This window comes from Hyla sarda, chromosome 9 (genome assembly GCF_029499605.1).
Source record: "Hyla sarda isolate aHylSar1 chromosome 9, aHylSar1.hap1, whole genome shotgun sequence".
Classification (NCBI taxonomy): domain Eukaryota; kingdom Metazoa; phylum Chordata; class Amphibia; order Anura; family Hylidae; genus Hyla; species Hyla sarda.
In genome coordinates this window covers 99,102,493-99,124,486 of record NC_079197.1, presented here as the reverse complement: position 1 = coordinate 99,124,486, position 21,994 = coordinate 99,102,493, and the positions used below count along the sequence as shown (strand labels likewise).

Below are 21,994 nucleotides of genomic sequence, written 5' to 3'. Positions count from 1 at the left end.
TTTTCACCGACGTACCCATTTAAAGTACCTTTTATGATGTAATGTGGTTCCAAGCAGGAAAATAAGAACACCAGATGCAAAATATAGGACATGAATATTTCATGATAAATATGGAACAATATCAGGCTTCTAGCAGGTTACTGCCAGTATTTCAGGATTTTTAGGATGTGCCATAAACTTTGATCTTTTAGAATATGGAACTTTGCTCATTTATGCTTGTGTTTTCCTGCAAGATGACTTAAAAATACTGGATGTGCTAAGCGCTAATACATATAGCTAGTTCCTGTGCACGCGAACTGAGAAGACGTCATTTACCCAGGCATGCCAGACAGTCTTTAGCTCGCAGCTCTGTCTGTGTCCGGGAGACTCTCTCACATTCACAGTTCAAGCAGGTCATTAGAGGAGACAACCTTGACATTTATCTGGCCTGGCATCTCCTGTGCTGCTCGCCCATCCTTGTTGTGCAGCTGGAGACTCTGCTCTTCTACTGGGTCATTAGGCAAAGCAGCTAGAAGCACTTGGCCTAGGAACTGGTCACTCATGATCTTGCTTCTCCAGACCTTAGGGTCAAAGTAGAAAAAAATGGTTTTATGTTAAATTAATTCAGCAGATACTGTCGCAATACATTTGTTATTGCCTTTGGGATTTATATAAAATGCATTAGGAAAGTCTTCAGACCCTTAGATTATTATTATTTTTTTTATTATGTTTAGACCTTGTGCTGAAATAGAAAAAAATTAAGTTTTCCCTATAATTTTGCACTCAATAACCCCTAACCCCTTAAGGACGCAGGACGTAAATGTACGTCCTGGTGAGGTGGTGCGTAACGCACCAGGACGTACATTTACGTCCTAAGCATAACCGCGGGCATCGGAGCGATGCCCGTGTCATGCGCGGCTGATCCCGGCTGCTGATCGCAGCCAGGGACCCGCCGGCAATGGCCGACGCCTGCGATCTCGCGGGCGTCCGCCATTAACCCCTCAGGTGCCTGGATCAATACAGATCCCGGCATCTGCGGCAGTTCGCAATTTAAATGAACGATCGGACCGCCCGCAGCTCTGCTGCGGGGATCCGATCATTCATAACGCCGCGCGGAGGTCCCCTCTCCTTCCTCCATGCGGCTCCCGGCGTCTCCTGCTCTGGTCTGTGATCGAGCAGACCAGAGCAGGAGATGACCGATAATACTGATCTGTTCTATGTCCTATACATAGAACAGATCAGTATTAGCAATCATGGTATTGCTATGAATAGTCCCCTATGGGGACTATTCAAGTGTAAAAAAAAAATGTAAAAAAATGTAAAAGTAAAAGTAAAAAAAAAGTACAGATCATGGCGCAAAAAATGAGCCCCCATACCGCCACTTATACGGAAAAATAAAAAAGTTAGAGGTCATCAAAATAAAGGGATTATAAACGTACTAATTTGGTTAAAAAGTTTTAGATTTTTTTTAAGCGCAACAATAATATAAAAGTAGTATATAATAATGGGTATCATTTTAATCGTATTGACCCTCAGAATAAAGAACACATGTCATTTTTACCATAAATTGTACGGTGTGAAAACAAAACCTTCCAAAATTAGCAAAATTGCGTTTTTCGTTTTAATTTCCCCACAAAAATAGTGTTTTTTGGTTGCACCATACATTTTATGATATAATTAGTGATGTCATTACAAAGGACAACTGGTCGCGCAAAAAACAAGCCCTCATACTAGTCTGTGGATGAAAATATAAAAGAGTTATGATTTTTAGAAGGCGAGGAGGAAAAAATGAAAACGTAAAAATTAAATTGTCTGAGTCCTTAAGGCCAAAATGGGCTGAGTCCTTAAGGGGCTAAAGACAAAATACATTTTTAGAATTGTTTTCACATTTAGTAAAAAGGAACTCAAAACTAAAATTTCACATTATGGAAAGACACATTCTTGTCTATATAAAGTCGTTACAAGCGGACAATTAATATCAGTGAAAATAAAAAAAAAGTTGTAAGGACAAAGGGGGGAATTTATCATTGTATTTAGAGCTTTTTTTTTCATGTAAAAATTTGCGCAAGATTTTTTTTGCGTGTTTTTTTTTGCGCAAAATCTGATAGAATTCTTCATAGTCATGTCTGCGGTTAAGTTTACCATAGAATCGAATTTATTAACTGCGTGTTTTTTTAAATGCAAAAAAATGCACAAATGCACTTTTCTTTCGCAAATATACACCACCTCGGAGGAAACGTACCAAAGTGTTCTAAAGCATCTGAGAATGTGAAACTTGTGTTCCCCTTTGTATTTTGGAAACATAATATATTAACTATTTTGGAACCGTTAGGACTAGTACTCCCATCATGGACAGACTCTTCCCATGATGGGAGTTATAGTCCAGGGGCTGCGGGGCAGATCGCACTGGGTCATTCTCCAGAGACCGGCTGCGATCCACATTTATTAACTGTAAAAACCGGCGGCACATGTGGCTATACTGCGCTGCCCGCTGGCTCCTATATACAACTGTCACATTTCATAATCCCTGCCCGGGAGACGGGAGCTCTGATTGGTGAAAAGCTATTCACCAATCAGAGCCCCTGTTTCCCGGTGGCGGCGATTATGAATTATGAGCGGTATACCTGCATGTGCTGCCTGCTTTTACAGTTAATAAATGCAGATCGCAAGGGGTCTCTGGAGAATGACCTGGTGCGATCTGCACCTCCACCCCTGGACTATAACTCCCATCATGGGCAGAGTCTGTCCCATGATGGGAGTATTTGAAGTACTGCAGTGCTGAGGGATGACACTTGCACATCCCCCGGCTGCAGGACTTATGAATTATGAGAGATGTATACTGGAGCCTGGAGCCGGTGGGCAGCGCAATGTAGCCGCATGTGCCGCCGGTCTGTTAACTTAATAAATGCTGATCGCAGCGGGTCTCTGGAGAATGACCTGCCGCAATCTGCACCTCAGCCCCTGGACTACAAATCCCATCATGGACGGAGTCTGTCCATGATGGGAGTAGTAGTCCTAAAAGTCCCTCAGCTGGGGGATGTGCATGTGCCATCCCTCAGCGCTGTGGTACTACAACTACTCCCATCATGGGACAGACTGCCCATGATGAGAGTTATAGTCCAGGGGCTGAGGGGCAGATCCCACAGGGTCATTCTCCAGAGACCCGCTGTGATCTGCATTTATTAACTGTAAAAGCTGGCGGCACATGCGGGTACACTGCGCTGCCCGCCGTCTCCTGTATACACGGCTCATAATTCATAATCCCCACCGCCGGGAGACGGGATCAATCAGAGCTTCCATCTCCTGGGTGGGGATTATGAAATGGGACAGCTGTATGTGACAGCGGGTCTCTGGAGGATGACCCGGTGCGATCTGCCCCTCAGCCCTTGGACTATAACTCCCATCATGGACGGAGTCTGTCCATGATGGGAGGAGTAGTCCTAAAAGTCCCGCAGCCGGCGGATGTGCAAGTGCCATCCCTCAGCGCTGTGGTACTACAACTACTTCCATCATGGGACAGACTCTGTCCCATGCTGGGAGTAGTGGTCCAAGGGAATAGGGACAGATCGAGCTAGACAGTCCAGGCCTGACTCTGTTCTCGTTATGCATTTTGCTTAATGGGAACAGAGCCTTTCTGGCAGTGTGTTCCCAAACATGGAGACTCCAGCTGTTGCTTAACTACAGCCCCCACGATGGGAGTTGTAATTTAGCAACAATTGGAGGCTCCCGGATTATGAACAAGCTGGATTATGTGCGCTCTCCCCAGGGAAGGACTATGTCAGATTAGATGGACTGCGACGATGACCAGCGTTTTTTATTTCATTTTAATGAAATGGTTAATGAGGGCTGAGAGGGAGCGTTTTTTTTATATTAAAATGTTTTTTCAATGTGTTGTGTTTTTTATAATTGAATTTTCAGGCTTAGTAGTGGAAGCCGTCTTATAGACGGACTCCATTACTAAGTTAACGTTAGCCCCAAAATCAGTTAACGCTAACCTCCAATTATTACCCTGGTACCCACCGCCACAGGGGTTCCGGGGAGAGCCGGTATCAACAGGCCCGGAGCATCAAAAATGGTGCTCCTGGGCCTAGGCGGTAACAGGCTGGCGTTATTTAGGCTGGAGAGGGCCAGTAACAATGGTTCTCGCCCATCCTGGTAACGTCAGGCTGTTGCTGTTTGGTTGGTATCTGGCTGATACTGAAAATAGGGAGAACCCTATGCATTTTTTTTATTATTATTATAAATAAATAAATAAAAAAAAACGTGTGTGGTTCCCCCATTTTTTCATTATCAGCCAGATACCAACCAAGCAGCAACAGCCTGACGTTAACAGGGTGGGCGAGGACCATTGTTACTGGCCTAAATAACGCCAGCCTGTTACCGCCTATGCCAGGGAGCTCCATTTTTGACACTCCGGGGCTGTTGGTACCGGCTCTTCCAGGCACCACTGTGGCGGTGGGTACTGGGGTAATAATAGCGCTAACTGATTTTGGGGCTAACGCTAAGCCCTGGCTCAGTAATGGATTCTGTTTACAAGACGTCTTCCACTACTAAGCCTGAAAATTCAATTATAAAAAACACAACACATTGAAAAAAAAATTTTATACAAAAAAAAAACACTCCCCAACAGCCCTCGTTAACCCTTATATTGACATTTAAAAAAAAAACCCTGTTCATCATCGCAATCTGTCGAATCTGACGTAGTCCTCCGCATTCACATATCTAAAATTAGAAGAAAACAATAAAACTACAACCATTTGTGATTTCTACACTATGAAAAAGCTGTTGTGAAATTTTTGATGTAAACTCTCACCTCATTTAAGGGTGCGCTCCCACTTGGCGTATACGCAGCGCAAAATTTACAGCAACAGCGGGAAATACGCTGCGTATTCCTTGCTCACTGTACACACAGGGCTTTCTGGCGGCAGCCCTATGTGTGTAGCGAGTTTTGGAGGTGGGGCCATGTGCCGGCATGATTGGGACGCGCGGCTCTGCCTCCAATAGTCACTACACGCATAGGGCTGCCACCGGAAAGCCCTGTGTGTATAGTGAGCAAGGAATACGCAGCGTATTTCTCGCTGCTGTCATAAATTTTGCGCAGCGTAAAATACACTGCGTATACGCCAGGTGGGAACGCACCCTAAAGCAGACAACATACGTGGGCACGCCCACTTTTACAAAACTGACGTGAACAGTGTAAACCGTGGCACGAAGCTCTTTGAAAATGTGGTTGATACTTTAAGTGCCAAATTTTTTTTTTTTTTTTGCCGTAAAATTCTTTGAGAATCTCCCCCTCTGTGTAGTTTATAAAGATTTATGATTTTATCATTGTGCAGTTTTGTTTGGCGCACACTGCTGCTCCAGCACTTCTCACTATGTGAGCAGTGTACTGCAGGTAAATGCCACAGCTCTGTGAAGTGTGAGGTAGAGAAGGGGTGCACGGTAGAGCAAGGGGGGCCTTTCTATATTTGCACAAAATTTATCAAAGAAGTGCACAACTTTTGTAAATCTTAAATTAGACAAGCAGTGTGAAGGGGATGACCTGTGTCTACAATAGACAAATAAGACAGGAGAGAGCACAGAGGAGTCCTATCAGACAGGAGAGAGCACAGAGGAGTCCTATCAGACAGGAGAGAGCATAGTGGAATGCTAGCCCACTCTCACTTGCTGGACTTTGTTCATGCCTGTGCTTGAGCTTGGACAAAGCCATGATTTTCTAAGACATGATTTGTGAAAAGTATATTAGAAAGGTTAATGGTTTTGCCAAGAAGTACAACATATAAAGAGTGTTTTAATCTGACAGTGCCCATTTAAGGGTTGAATCAGACAGGAGAGAGAACAGAGGAGTCCTATCAGACAGGAGAGAGTACAGAGGAGTGCTATCAGACAAGAAAGAGCGCAGAAAAGTCCCATCAGACAGGAGAGAGCACAGAGGAGTCCTATCATACAGGAGCGAGCACAGAGGAGTGCTATCAGACAGGAGAGAGCACAGAGGAGTCCTATCATACAGGAGAGATCACAGAGGAGTGCTATCAGACAGGAGAGAGCACAGAGGAGTGCTATCAGACAGGAGAGAGCACAGAGGAGTCCTATCATACAGGAGAGAGCACAGAGGAGTGCTATCAGACAGGAGAGAGCACAGAGGAGTCCTATCATACAGGAGAGAGCACAGAGGAGTGCTATCAGACAGGAGAGAGCACAGAGGAGTGCTAGCCCACTCTCACTTACTGGACTTTGTCCATGCCTGTGCTTGAGCTTGGACAAAGCCATGATTTTATAAGACATGATTTGTGAAAAGTATATTAGAAAGGTTAATGGTTTTGCCAAGAAGTACAACATATAAAAAGTGTTTTAATCTGACAGTGCCCATTTAAGGGTTGAATCAGACAGGAGAGAGAACATCCTATCAGACAGGAGAGAGTACAGAGGAGTACTATCAGACAGGAGAGAGCGCAGAGGAGTCCTATCAGACAGGAGAGAGAACAGAGGAGTCCTATCATACAGGAGAGAGCACAGAGGAGTGCTATCAGACAGGAGAGAGCACAGAGGAGTCCTATCATACAGGAGAGAGCACAGAGGAGTGCTATCAGACAGGAGAGAGCACAGAGGAGTGCTAGCCCACTCTCACTTACTGGACTTTGTCCATGCCTGTGCTTGAGCTTGGACAAAGCCATGATTTTATAAGACATGATTTGTGAAAAGTATATTAGAAAGGTTAATGGTTTTGCCAAGAAGTACAACATATAAAAAGTGTTTTAATCTGACAGTGCCCATTTAAGGGTTGAATCAGACAGGAGAGAGAACATCCTATCAGACAGGAGAGAGTACAGAGGAGTACTATCAGACAGGAGAGAGCGCAGAGGAGTCCTATCAGACAGGAGAGAGCACAGAGGAGTGCTATCAGACAGGAGAGAGCACAGAGGAGTGCTATCAGACAGGAGAGAGCACAGAGGAGTCCTATCATACAGGAGAGAGCACAGAGGAGTGCTATCAGACAGGAGAGAGCACAGAGGAGTGCTAGCCCACTCTCACTTACTGGACTTTGTCCATGCCTGTGCTTGAGCTTGGACAAAGCCATGGTTTTATAAGACATGATTTGTGAAAAGTATATTAGAAAGGTTAATGGTTTTGCCAATAAGTACAACATATAAAAAGTGTTTTAATCTGACAGTGCCCATTTAAGGGTTGATACAAATTCTGCTATATCAAATATCTGTACATTTTTGTAACACATTTTCAGCTTTCTGCATTATAATTAGATGTTAAATATGTTTTTAACAATTTTTTTTAAATGATACCTCTAATTTGTATTAATTTTTCATGTGTTGGACTAAATATTGCTCTAAATGTGTTTTATAAAGAGAATATGTTGAAGAGGGGGTAAGAAATAATGATTTTAAAAGTTCTGAAAAAAAATAAAAAGTGCATAAAAAGTGTATAGCTAACTGAATAATTAGTTTTAGACACAATGACAGGTACTCTTTAACTTTGCTGTTATGATGGGTTTTTTTTTGTATATATTCCCTACTATTATATGATTTATTTGGTATTATAATGCATTACCTGAATAGCAATTGGTTCACCCACTCTCCTACGGTAGAAAATTGCTTTCAGATCAATGACGGCGCTGGTTGTACTTTTGTAGACTTCAGATTGAACACTCTCATTTTCACATTTGATAATAATGTACAGATCAGCGCCTAGAATTACAACACATTTACCACATATTACACACAGTAGTATGCCAATACCATTACTTGAAAGACCTTTTATCTTCTTATTGCCCCAAAGTTTGTTGTGTTTACCCTTTTTCTCATTATCTAGGACTCCTATTAGGATTGAGAGATGTTGGATACCTGCCATATGAAGAGTTAATTCAGTGACTGGTGTATAGCTCAATAGGAGTAGCTTTAAAGGGGTAGTCCAGTGGTGAAAAACTTATCCCCTATCCTAAGGATAGGGGATAAGTTTGAGATCGCGGGGGGTCCGACCGCTGGGGCCCCCTGCGATCTCTCTGTACGGGGCCCCGGCTCTCCGCCGAGATAGCAGGTGTCGACCCCCGCACGAGGCGGCGGCCGACACGCCCCCTCAATACATCTCTATGGCAGAGCCGGAGATTGCCGAAGGCAGCGCTTCGGCTCTGCCATAGAGTTGTATTGAGGGGGCGTGTCGGACGCCGCCTCGTGCGGAGGTCGACACGCCCCCTTCCAGCGGGCTGTCGGGGCTCCGTACAGGAGATCGCGGGGGGCCCCAGGGGTCGGACCCCCCGCGATCTGCAACTTATCCCCTATCCTTAGGATAGGGGATAAATTGCTCACCACTGAATCACCACTGGACTACTCCTTTAAGTGCTGGAAGGGTATTATTAAATGCAAATATTGGGTTTCAGAGGGGCACAAAAAAGTAACCCAGCCTTGGTATATAATCAATTTGATAAATAAACATGTTTTTGGTCCCTAGAGAAAATATTGTTCATTATATACAAGCATGTAGAGATCAAACCACAAGTTTTTATTTTAACCACTTCCTAAACCAATTGGTGATACAGCAAGAAGGGACACAAGTATAGGAGTTAAAAATCAAAACCCTTCAATATTAAATCTCAGAACCATATGTTTTATAATGTATAACCGATAAATGGGTACGTCCTGTGTCGTTAAGGGGTTAATAACCTGTTATCATTAGCTTGGAAGTCTACTAGGGCCGATACTAATCAATTCTTATAAGTCAAAAATAAATCTGTCTTCAGGATGTTGAATCCAGGTAGAGTTATATAAGTGTTCTCTATAGTTGTGTAAAGGTAAGCTAGTCATTTGCAGCTGTATATAGAACAAATTGATCTTTAACAGCCTATAAGTAGTGTTGAGCGGCATAGGCCATATTCGAATTCGCGAATATTCGCGAATATATGGACGAATATTCGTCATATATTCGCGAATATTCGCATATTCGTTATATTCTCGTTTTATGTTCGCATACGCGAAATTTCGCGTATGTGAAAATTAACATATGTGAAAATTAGCATATAGGAAATTCGCATACTCGAAAATGCGCATATGCGAAAATTAGCATACACTAATTTTCGCATATGCGAATTTTCGCACGCCAGTCTCACACAGTAGTATTAGAGCCTTCTTTACACCACACAAGCTGGAAGCAGAGAGGGGTGATCACTGTGATGTGTACTGTAAAGAAAAAAGAAAAAAAAAAAAAAATTCGTAATTACGAATATATAGCGCTATATTCGCGAAATTCGCGAATTCGCGAATATGCGATATTCGCGAATAATATTCGAATTGCGAATATTCGCGAGCAACACTACCTATAAGTATATATTTTTGGACAAATGTATGCTTAAGAAAAAACAAATGATAGGTACACTTTAAAGGGATACTCCGCCCCTAGACATCTTATCCTCTATCCAAAGGATAGGGGATAAGATGTGTGATCGCGGGGTCCCGCCACTGGGGACCACCACGATCTTGACTGCGGCACTCCAGACATCCAGTGCACGTGCCAGATGACTGGCAATGCATGGTGGAGGCTCGTGATGTCACGGTCATGCCCTCCTCCTGACATCATGGCCATGCCCCCTCAATGCAGGTCTATGGGAGGCCGTCATGCCCCCTCCCATAGACTTGCATTGAGGTGGCGCAGCTGTGACGCCACGAGCCTCCGGCGCTGCACCCGACGCTATAAACGAACTCCGGGTGCAGCAGGGGAGATTGGACAGACATCGGACAGACATGATCAGACATCTTATCCCATATGCTTTGAATAGGGGATAAGATGTCTAGGGGTGGAGTAACCCTTTAAGGGCGTGTTCACATGTTCAGGTTTGTTTTATTGCAATCATTGAATCTAAAGTCAGGAATGGATTTGAAAAGTCTGTCTTTCCTTTATAGGTGTTCTTTATTTATGATCTATTCCTGGCTCAATATTCAATAATTGCAATTAAAAGCCTGAACATGTAAACACAACCTAAGATAGTAATTGAAAATGAATATTGCTGCTTCCTCAAATTACCTTCTGGTTTCCCCTTTGGCTCCACTCCTTCTATGCTATGCACCGACACTTGACTGACTCTTTTAGGATATCCAAACAAGATGTTCCAACAGGTTACACTGGGTTTATCCTTCAATAGCTCTCTGCAGGGATCATCAGATAACATGTAAGAAGAGGCAAAACCTAAGCTATAAATGTCTGGATGCAATTCTGAGCCATTCGTTGTGAATACAATGACCCTCATTTACTAAGCGACATTGTGCACCAAGAAAATCCCACTAACCTGACATTGCATTGTGAAAAGTCAAAAAGGGGCGTGGTATGTTGAAAAGGGGCGCGGTTTCACAATCCAACCTATTTATTATTGAATTCACAGAAAATCCTGTGACTAAATGGCTGGAAATTTCCACCTCGAAAAAGCTGGTCAGAAAATGTTCCCGAATCTGTGATCCCTATAGTAAACAGAGTGGAATCCAACAAGTCTGAAACAACATTTCACACTAGTAAAAGCCCAACACTCTTAGTAAATGAGGCCCAATATATTATATCTTATAAGCCCCCTGCATACTTACAGCAGTACATTCATTTAACTTATTTATATTTGTTTTATAGTTGGTTTAAACACAAGGGAATCCAGCATGTGCCACAAACAATTACATAGGACAATGAGCTCCCTACTAAATAATTACAAAGGCTACATTCATTTTACTGTTACTCCAGTTACGATTCTTTTTCCTTTGCAGTACTGTTTGTCACCACAAGGTGATGCAGCAGCCTTATACTAAATTTGTACATACTGAAAATAGATTTATTGGTTTAACAAAAATTGTCCCAAAAATGTATTATACTTCTGTGTATATTATACACACAGAAGTTATATATATATATATATAGAGAAAGAGAGAGAGAGAGAAAAGAGAGAGAGAGAGACAGAGACAAGCATAATAACACTTCCAGGTTGTAAACTTGTGATCACCTGAAACTGGACGGCACATCTGTAAAGAGTCTGAGGTTGTAGTCACAGGTAACTCCAGGATGAAAAGTCGTAGGAATAATGACGTATCTGCCTTTCTTCAATACCTTCCTCAGAAAAATGGACCTCAGATTCATATAGGGGGAGGATGCAGTTCTTTCCTGTCCTTGCATCTTGTGTATTCTATACTGTCTATTTTGTTCCACCTAGGAAAAGAAATACACTAGATCATTTTCCCTATTTGGATAGTGATTGTCTAAGTCTACAGGTCCTGTGGTGATGAAACCAGATCTCCATGGTAATAGGAAGGCCTTGCTATATATAAGGAATATACACTGGCTCCAGAAAGTTAAACAGATTTGTAAATTACTTCTATTAAAAAAATCTTAATCCTTTCAATAATTATCAGCTGCTGAAGTTGAGTTGTTGTTTTCTGTCTGACAACAGTGCTCTCTGCTGACACCTCTGCTTGTCTCAGGAACTGCACAGAGTAGAAGAGGTTTGCTATGGGGATTTGCTTCTAAACTGGGCGGTTCCCGAGACAGGTGTCATGAGAGAGCACTTAGACAGAAAAGAACAACTCAACTTCATCAGCTCATAACTACTGAAAAATATTTTTTAATACAAGTAATTTACAAATCTGTTTAACTTTCTGGAGCCAGTTGACATATAAAAAAAAGATTTTTCCTGGATAACCCCTTTAAGGACCAAGGGCGTAAACTTACGCCCTTGGTCCCGCTCCCGTGATATAACGCGGGGTTACACAGTAACCCCGCATCATATCACGGCGGGCCCGGCATCATAGTGAAGCCGGGACCCGCCGCTAATAGCGCGCGGCACTGATCAAAGCTGAGCCGCGTGGCTAAAAGTGAAAGTAAAATGTGCCGGTTAGCTCAGGGAGCTGTTCGGGGTCGCTGCGGTAAAATCGCGGCATCCCGAACAGCTATACTTACCTTGCTTCCTGAAGTCCGATCGACGATTGAATGATTCAAGCCTGAGATCCAGGCTTGAGCATTCAATCGCCGAAAACACTGATTGATGCATTCCTAAGGAGATGCATCAATCATTGTTAAAGATCAGAATATGCAATGTTATAGCCCCCCCTATAGGAGCTATAATATTGCATAAGAAAAGTGTAAAAAAGTCACTAACCCTTTCAATGATCCCTTCCCCTAATAAAAGTTTGAATCACCTGGCATTTCCAAGAATAAAAAAAACCCAGTGTAAATAAAAATAAACATATGTGGTATCGCCGCATGCGGAAATGTCCGAATTATAAAAATATAATGCTTTTTAAACCGCACATTCAATGGCGTACGCGCAAAAAAATTCCAAATTCCAAAATAGCGTATTTTTGGTCACTTTTTATATCATGAAAAGATGAATAAAAAGCGATCAAAAAAGTCTGAGCAATGCAAAAATGGTACCGACAAAAACTTCAGATCACAGTGCAAAAAATTAGCCCTCATAGCCCCCTGAACATGGAAAAATAAAAAAGTTATAGGGGTCAGAAGATGACAATTTTAAACGTATACATTTTCCTGCATGTATTTATGATTTTTTTTCAGTAGTAATACAAAATCAAACCTATATAAGTAGGGTATCATTTTAACTGTATGGACCTAGAGAATAAAGATAAGGTGTAATTTTTACCAAAAAATGTACTACGTAGAAACGGAAGCCCCTAAAAGTTACAAAATGGCATTTTTTTTTCAATTTTGTCGCACAATGATTTTTTTCCCGTTTCGCCGTAGATTTTTGGGTAAAGTGACTGATGTCATTACAAAGTAGAATTGGTGGCGCAACTAATAAGCCATCATATAGAATTTTAGGTGAAAATTTTAAAGAAATATATATATTAGGGCTCAGGGTTTGAGACAACTGGACAGGTTGTGTTTCAAGTAATATTTAAATTTATTGATTGTATATAATGTGACAATTGAATATTAGATAAAATGTAAATAGCAGCAACTGCGTCTCACAGGGCCCTTGTGTAGGCGCAGCACCAACTATTAAGAACTATAGCATATGTATAGTACAGTATATAAAATATAAAAATATACTTGTAAAACATTTTAAAAGATATAAAATAAGAATATAGAGACCACCATAAACATATATATAGAGAGGGATCTGGGTGGGAGAGTCTTAGTCCATCCACTAAGGTCAATAATCTCCTCTCATAAAAAAGTCCTGCTCATATAGATCGATTCTGGTATTGTGGTAACCAATGGCAACCATAAGGTTAGTAACCCGTAGCAACCGTTCAGATGAGTCCGGCTATTTAAGCACTTCAACGTTTAAGTAGAAGATAAACTTGCTATTTGTAGACAATATTCAACATGAACAGCTAGTGTGCAGTCACTGTTAATATGCATGCATATTTGTATGATACTTTGTATCTCACCGCTCCCGGACACTGATGTGCTGAACTTCACGGGGATGCTGCGATCTCCTCCTGATGCGCTGTGTAATCCCGCAGTGTATTAGTACTGAGTAGCTGTCTTGGTAAGCGGCAGCATCACCGGAGACTCGGCCGTCTCCCACAGTGGTGATGTTGGTAGATGGTGGGTTGCGGGTGGTGTTGTCGCAGCGGTTCTGCGAATGCGCACGTACATGTGCCGGTGGCATCCTCGTGGCAGCGAGGCGCGGATGTCTCCTTCACCGGGTGTCGGGTGATTGACAGTTTATTGTCCGGTATCGGACTACTATTGACTTAAGCAGGGCAAATATACTGGTGGTCTCAATAGGTATTGAGGGGACGCTGGATGCGTTTCAGGATTGTCTCAGTCCTTTCTTCAGCAGCAAACAATAAGTGTAATGGGGGGTCACTGTATCGTATTTTATACATTTAACTCCTCCTCTATCAATTAGTGACATCAGATCCAGAGTAAACAAAACAAAATAGTGGTGTTAGATTTATGAATGAAAGTAGTAGAGCTCAGTACTGAATGACTAGGACTGTCTTGAATTACATATAGTCTGCTGTGTAATGCATTGAAAATAAAATAAAAAGACCTGTATTAAATAATATACGTGAGTGAATTACAAAGTGATGTCTTTTTGTGTGAATGGAATGTTGAGATATATAAAGTAAATTCATTGTGTGCCAATTGTAATAGTTGACCATAAATATAAAATCATAGTATCTGTGTACTATTGTATAAAAGTGTGAATACTATGTGAAAGTCTAAATATTGATGATGATGCAAATATTTAAAATATTGGTGTAGTGTGAAATGGGATATATATTTTGCTTGTGAGTATAAATGTGATGGTGAAACCTAATATGCAAATGTGGTGATTGTGGATTACTAGAGACCAGGTGTCTAAAGAAAATCATCACATTTGCATATTAGGACTGCTGAAGAAAGGACTGAGACAGTCCTGAAACGCGTCCAGCGTCCCCTCAATACCTATTGAGACCACCAGTATATTTGCCCTGCTTAAGTCAATAGCAGTCCGATACCGGACAATAAACTGTCAATCACCCGACACCCGGTGAAGGAGACATCCGCGCCTCGCTGCCACGAGGACGCCACCGGCACATGTACGTGCGCATTCGCAGAACCGCTGCGACAACACCACCCGCAACCCACCATCTACCAACATCACCACTGTGGGAGACGGCCGAGTCTCCGGTGATGCTGCCGCTCACCAAGACAGCTACTCAGTGCTAATACACTGCAGGATTACACAGCGCATCAGGAGGAGATCGCAGCATCCCCGTGAAGTTCAGCGCATCAGTGTCCGGGAGCGGTGAGATACAAAGTATCATACAAATATGCATGCATATTAACAGTGACTGCACACTAGCTGTTCATGTTGAATATTGTCTACAAATAGCAAGTTTATCTTCTACTTAAACGTTGAAGTGCTTAAATAGCCGGACTCATCTGAACGGTTGCTACGGGTTACTAACCTTATGGTTGCCATTGGTTACCACAATACCAGAATCGATCTATATGAGCAGGACTTTTTTATGAGAGGAGATTATTGACCTTAGTGGATGGACTAAGACTCTCTCACCCAGATCCCTCTCTATATATATGTTTATGGTTGTCTCTATATTCTTATTTTATATCTTTTATAATTTTTATATTTTATATACTGTACTATACATATGCTATAGTTCTTAATAGTTGGTGCTGCGCCTACACAAGGGCCCTGTGAGACGCAGTTGCTATTTACATTTTATCTAATATTCAATTGTCACATTATATACAATCAATAAATTTAAATATTACTTGAAACACAACCTGTCCAGTTGTCTCAAACCCTGAGCCCTAATATATATATTTCTACAGACAAACTACAATCTGACACCTTGGGTATAAGTGTCTAATTAGGTAGCCCGGGTTTATTTGGTGGGTAGTCAGACAAGAGCCTTTCCAACTCTTTTAGAAAATTTTAAAGAGTTATGATTTTTTAAAATTAAGGAGGAAAAATTGAAAATGAAAAAACGGAAAAAGTCCCGGTCCTTAAGGGGTTAAGCAACACAATGTAACTCCAAGTCAATGACACTTCTGTGAAATCACAGTCCACTCAGGAAGCAACACTGATTGACAATCAATTTCACATGCTGTTGTGCAAATGGAACAGACAACAGGTGGAAATTATAGGCAATTAGCAAGACACCCCCCGATAAAGGAGTGGTTCTTCAGGTGGTGACCACAGACCACTTCTCAGTTCCTATGCTTCCTGGCTGATGTTTTGGTCACTTTTGAATGCTGGCGGTGCTTTCACTCTAGTGGTAGCATGAGACACATTCTACAACCCACACAAGTGGTTCAGGTAGTGCAGCTCATCCAGGATGGCACACCAATGCGAGCTGTGGCAAGAAGGTTTGCTGTGTCTGTCTCATAGTGTCCAGAGCATGAAGTATTTCATACTTTCTAAAGTCCAACATACATGTAGAGCTGTAAAAGACCAGCAGTATGCAGTATTTTTATTGCATCAGTCTGATGGAAATATAGGGCTAAATAGGTTCACAATAACCAAGTTACTGTCTTTTCACATAAAATTCCCACGGGTGCCGGAAACCAGCATACATATTCAGAATGCCGGGGTGGCCGGAAATCATGGGGGTCCCATCCAGCAGACATCCCCCATGAGAAGACATCTTATTCCCTTTCCTTTAGATAGGGGATAAGATGTCTAGGAGCAGAGAACCCCTTTAAAGGGTAATGCAATTTTTACAAAAATGCTTAAATAAAGCAAACTGATGAAATACTTCTGAAGTAAATAGCTATTATCTGGTTATTAGTCATTGGGATTAAGGCTCAGATATTGAATATAGACAAAAAGATAAGTTCTGATGGGATCTCTATCCAAATCTTTCCTACCTAACATTTGAATCTAGTATTAGTCTAGTTTTAGTTGGCAAAATGTTAATTGATGTTAGTATGCTGTTACACAGTTAATATTCTCATTATTGCAGATGGAATTTACATAGATTATTCTTTGAGCTATTTCCTATGGATTTATCTATGGTTAGTTATTTGCTGCCACCTTGTGACCTTTTTTGGTAATGCTCATGTTTCTCTCTCCTGAAAGCTATGACTCATTTCCTTTCTATGTAACCACACCCCTGCTTAGTGCATCACTTCCTGTGTCATGGCTGCCTGCATCTGCCACATGTAACATGGACTCATGTATTCTGCATGCTAAGCTGAGGAAAGCATCATCTTTTGACTGCATTATACTGAAATCCATTCATTCTGCTGTATTCCTGTTTGATGTACAGAATAAACCAGCTTGTGGATGAAAAGAGTATTGGTAAGTTCAGCTATCTGATAAGGATTGTCCGCAGTGGTTATATCTGCTTATTCAGGCCAGGCATAGAGGTCTTACAAGGGATAAATCGCTATCACAACAATCGGAGTCAGAATAGTCAAAAGATGCGTAGAATTCCTACAGCCTGCTGTGTATATGTATGCGCCTAATCTGCAATCAAGCTCAGTGCCATCCGCCATCTTGTGAAGCACATGATCGCACAAGCTTAATGCACTTCACGTGAATGTTGAAAACTGTTTCTCTACATTTAACTATGCCACCTAACCTGTCTAAGCTGCTGTTCGTCTTCTTAAAGAGACAGTAGCATTTTTCGCAAAACAGTAAAAATGTCTAGACAAGGCTCTGAACACTATTTTATGGCCGAATCAACACAGATACATCATGCAAAGAACTCGACAGTCGTACAGGTAACTGTGGTGTCCCGGTACAGGACTTGGTCCTGTCCCTTTGTCTGGAGTCCCCTCAGCCAGAGTCCTTCCATGCTAATGGGATCTCCTGAAGGGCTAACCCCTAGTCGCCTCTTAATATGGTAATATTTAATATATATATTTATTTAACCTAAGATACCTCTGTATAGGACCTTAGAGGTCACGTGCCTTTAATTTATGTTATGTTATGGTTTAAGGACCTTTGGGTCATGTGAGATACCCAGAGTTCCAGGGGTCAGGACTGACAGGTTTGGCTATCCAATGAGCTTTGTTCCACCCCCTTAATATATAAGGGGCTGCTGCCACTAAATTCTCTCTCTTCCTGACGGATTATCAGAGAAAGCACATCTCATATCTCATCATGAATCCATGCTTGGCCTGAAGCCTTATCTTCCGCAGCTACTAAATCGTGAGTTATCCAGCTCAAAACTACTAAAATCCTGTCTGACTACTGCAACTCAATTATCATAAATTCAGTAGCACAGTGGCTAGCAAATCAAAGCTCATTGCACTCAGAAGTCCAAGCAACCCTGTGAGGAATCTGAACTACAGTCCTCTGTACAAAGACTGCCCTCTGTACAAAGGATTCTTTAGCAGAACTGACCAGGACCAATGCTCTGAATCAACAAAGGGATCTTGAAGTGCAAAATGCTAAGTGTAAGGCAGAACTATGCATTACTCAACTGCTGGAGACCAGATCTCACAGATCCACCTCAACCAAGCGCACTGCACTTTATTCTACTGTAGATCCTTTTGCTCCAGAAATTCAACATTAAGCAACAAGCTAATTGAGGCCCGCGTTGATGCAGAAACAAAAAAGGCGCAAAGCTCTTTTACCAGAAAGCAAGCAGAGGTAGAAGCATGCAAGGTAGCTCAACAAACAGTGGTAGAAGCATGCAAAGTAGCTCAACAGGCAGAGGCAGAACCCACAAGGTAGCTTAACAAGCAGAGGCAGATTCCCAAATAAAAATTCTGCAAATAGAAGGGGAGGAAGAAGCTTCCTTGGCAAGGCTGAAAGTCCTTGAACAAGCAATAAGACAAAGCACTAATTCGGACTGTCCTATCCCAGCAGAACTGGAAGATCCAGTTGAACGCACCAGTGAATATGTACTAAAGCATAACATTTGCAAAGATACAGAGTCATTTCCTGTACCTCGTACTAACAACACTGTTCTGACTCTCAACACAGAGACCTCTCAAAGCCATATGCCTGAGCCTCTTTAAGTCTGCAACACAAGTACTTCTATGCAGAAAACCACATCAACTCATGCCAATAACAACGAGACTTCCCCTGATGCGCTACAACTCAAGCTACAGCCATCACAAGCCTTAGAGACTAAACCACAGTTAAACGCTCATGCTACATCATTTTACCCTGGTAAACCTCACCCTAAATCACCATAGAACTTTCACATCCAAGGGGTTCCACAAGTTACTTTGGTACCAAAGAGTGAGAAATCAGATTTGAATGACTTTGCCAAATATATGGTACGCTGTGAGCTCATTAACACTAGCCTATCAAGGTTTGACGATTGTGCAGAGAGCTACAGGGTCTGGAGATCCACCTTCAAGGCTGCTATTGCTGATCTCAACCTTACTACTAACGAAGAACTTGATTTGCTCATAAAATGGCTGCTACCAGAATCTGCAGATTGTGTTAAAAGACTGAGAACATGTTGACCACCCAGATGCAGGTCTTGCTGCTGCATGGGCAACACTTGAACAAACCTATGGTAGCTCTGAAGCCATAGAAAGCGGTCTATTCAAGAGACTGCAAAACTTTCCACAATTAGCAAACAAAGACTATCACAAGCTGCAAGATCTAAGTGACCTCATGGGGCTAGAGTTGGCAAAGACAGATCCTTGTCTACCTGGACTAAGCTTCCTGGACACCGCTCATGGTGTCAACCCAATGGTATCTAAACTGCCATATGGCCTACAAGAGAAATGGGTACAATGAGGCTCAGAGTACAAAAGAGACTATAATGTATCTTTTCCTCCATTCTCATACTTTTGCAGGTTCATTAGTGATCAAGCTTGGATGAGAAACAACCCCAGCTTAAGCTTCAGTGAACCCAACTTGCCTGCTTCATCCTCATCATCATCAAGGTATGATAACACAGCACCTAAACATAGAGACTTTAACAAAGCAATATCTGTCAAGACAGACAACTCACCCTCCACTACCTCACCTAGTGAACAGGGCATTGTGGATGACAAAGATAAAGACCCTAATCGCCAGTGTCCTATTAAAAAGAAGCCTCACCCTCTTAAGAAATGTCATGGACTTAGGGCAAAGACTTTACAAGAGCGCAGGGAGATTCTACAGAAACTTGGAATATGCTTCAAGTGCTGTGCTTCTTATAGCTATATTGCTAAAGACTGTAAAGTTGTCATCAAGTGCACAGAACGCAGTAGCGACAAACATGTTACAACTATGCATCCTACTCCACGTCCAGACAAACTACAGCAGTCCGCTATCTCCTCGCCTTCCTCAAATAATGGTGGGGAGCAACAAAGTCATGCTCCAGCCAAAGATAATGTTCTCTCTTCATACACAGAAGTCTGTAGAGAGGGCTTGGATCACAAATGCTGCACCAAGGTATGCCTAGTCAAGGTAAACCCAAAGGACTATCCTGAGAAAGCGACTAGGATGTTCGTCATAATAGATGAACATAGCAACAGATTCCTGGTTAAGCCTGAATTCTTTGAGATCTTTGGCACAGAGGTCCACACCACACTGTATACTTCAAGAACCTGTTCTGGTCATGTAGAGACCTTTGGCAGAAGGGTCGATGGGTTCATGATCTCTCACATCAAGGGGGGAGAGGGCATACCCCTACTAACATTAGTTGAGTGTGACCAGATACCAGACAAAAGGGAAGAGATTCCCACTCCAGAAGCCACATATCCCCATCCTCACTTAAGGCACCTTATTGATGTGATTCCTGCAATGGACACGGATGCTGAAATTTAGTTCCTGCTAGGAAGAGACATTCTCAGAGTACATAAAGTACATGACCACTGTGATGGACCTGACGACTCCCCTTATGCACAAAGACTTGACCTAGGCTGGGTAATAGTGGGCGATGTATGCTTGGGCAGGAAGCGTATGTCATCTGACATCTGCTCCTTCAAAACTTACGTGTTGGGGAACGGACTTGTAACATAGTTCATGAGGTTGAAAAAAGACCAGAGTCCATCAAGTTCAACCTATAAGCCTAATGAGTCCCTACTGAATTGATATAGATCTAGAATCCATAACCTGTAATCTTATTATTCTCCATATAATTCTTATTCTCCATCCAGACCCCTTTTAAATTCTTTTACAGAGTTCACCATGACCACCTCCTTTGGCAGAGAATTCCACAGTCTCACTGCTCTTACAGTAAAGAACCTTCTTTCCTCCAACGTAGAGAATTCCCCCTTGTTATAGATACAGTCCTAGGTATAAATAGATAATGGGAGAGATCTCTGTACTGCCCCCTGATATATTTATACATAGTTATTAGGTTTCCTGTAAGCCTTCTTTTTTCTAAACTAAACAACCCTAATTCTGATAATCTTTCTGGGTACTGTAGTCCTCCCATTCCCCGCATTACTCTGGTTGCCCGTCTTTGAACCCTCTCCAGCTCCACTATATCTTTCTTGTACACTGGTGCCCAGTACTGTATACAGTATTCTATGTGTGGTCTGACTAGTGATTTGTACAGCGGGATAATTATTTCCTTGTTGTGGGCATCTATACTCCTATCGATGCACCCCATGATTTTATTTGCCTTGGCAGCAGCTGCGCGACACTGGTCACTGCAGCTAAATTTACTATTAACTAACACTCCCAAGTCCTTTTCCACGTCAGTCGTCCCAAGTGTTCTCCCATTTAACATATAATCCCAGCCCTGATTTTTCCTCCCCATGTGCATTACCTTACATTTATCAGTGTTGAATTTCATCTGCCACTTCCCAGCCCAAACCACCAACCTATCCAGATCCATTTGTAATAGTGCACTGTCCTCTATAGCGTTTTGCCGCTTTACAGAGTTTAGTATCATCTGAAAAGATTCCTACTTTACTATTCAACTCCTCTACAAGGTCATTAATGAATATATTAAATAGAACAGGACCCAAGACTGACCCCTGTAGTACCCCACTAGTAACAGTCACCCAATCAGAATAAGTACCAATAATAACCACCCTCTGTTTACTATGACTGAGCCAGTTACTTACCCACTTACACACATTCTCCCCCAGTCCAATCCTTCTCATTTTATGCACCAACCTTTTATGTGGCACTGTATCAAATGCTTTGGAAAAATCCAGATATACGACACCAGCGATTGCCCCTGGTCCAGTCTGGAGCTCACCTCCTCATAAAAGCTGATCAGGTTAGTTTGACAACACGAATCCCTTGTAAATCCATGCTGATATGGAGTCATACATTTATTTTTATCAAGATACTACAAAATAGCATCCCTTAGTAAACCCTCAAACACTTTACATACAACGGAGGTTAAACTAACAGGCCTATAATTCCCGGGCCACCTTTTGACCTCTTTTTTAATATTGGCACCACATTTGCCATGCGCCAGTCCTGGGGAACAGTCCCTGTCACTATAGAATCCCTGAATATTAAATATAAGGGTCTGTCTATTACATTACTTAATTACTTTAGAACACGGGGGTGAATGCCATCTGGACCTGGTGATTTGTCTATTTAGATTTTTTGTAGGCGGCACTGTACTTCTTTCTGGGTTAGACAGGTGACCTGTACTGGGGAGTTTACCTTATCTCGCTGTATTTCACCTGGCATTTA

General features: G+C 42.1%; 1 protein-coding gene across 5 annotated transcripts in view; it reads right to left on the bottom strand.

Moving 5' to 3' along the window:
• The window catches only part of LOC130291607 (calpain-5-like), a 184,552-nt gene continuing 162,558 nt past the window's right edge, over nucleotides 1-21,994 (bottom strand). For all 5 annotated transcript variants that reach the window (XM_056540565.1, XM_056540566.1, XM_056540569.1 and 2 more), the window contains 4 exons: nucleotides 10,961-11,163; nucleotides 10,006-10,127; nucleotides 7,543-7,679; nucleotides 1-560 (listed from right to left, as the gene is read on the bottom strand). In XM_056540565.1, coding sequence (XP_056396540.1) covers nucleotides 378-560; nucleotides 7,543-7,679; nucleotides 10,006-10,127; nucleotides 10,961-11,163 — 645 coding nt within the window. In that variant the 3' untranslated portion in view covers nucleotides 1-377. The remainder of the gene's footprint in view (nucleotides 561-7,542; nucleotides 7,680-10,005; nucleotides 10,128-10,960; nucleotides 11,164-21,994) is intronic.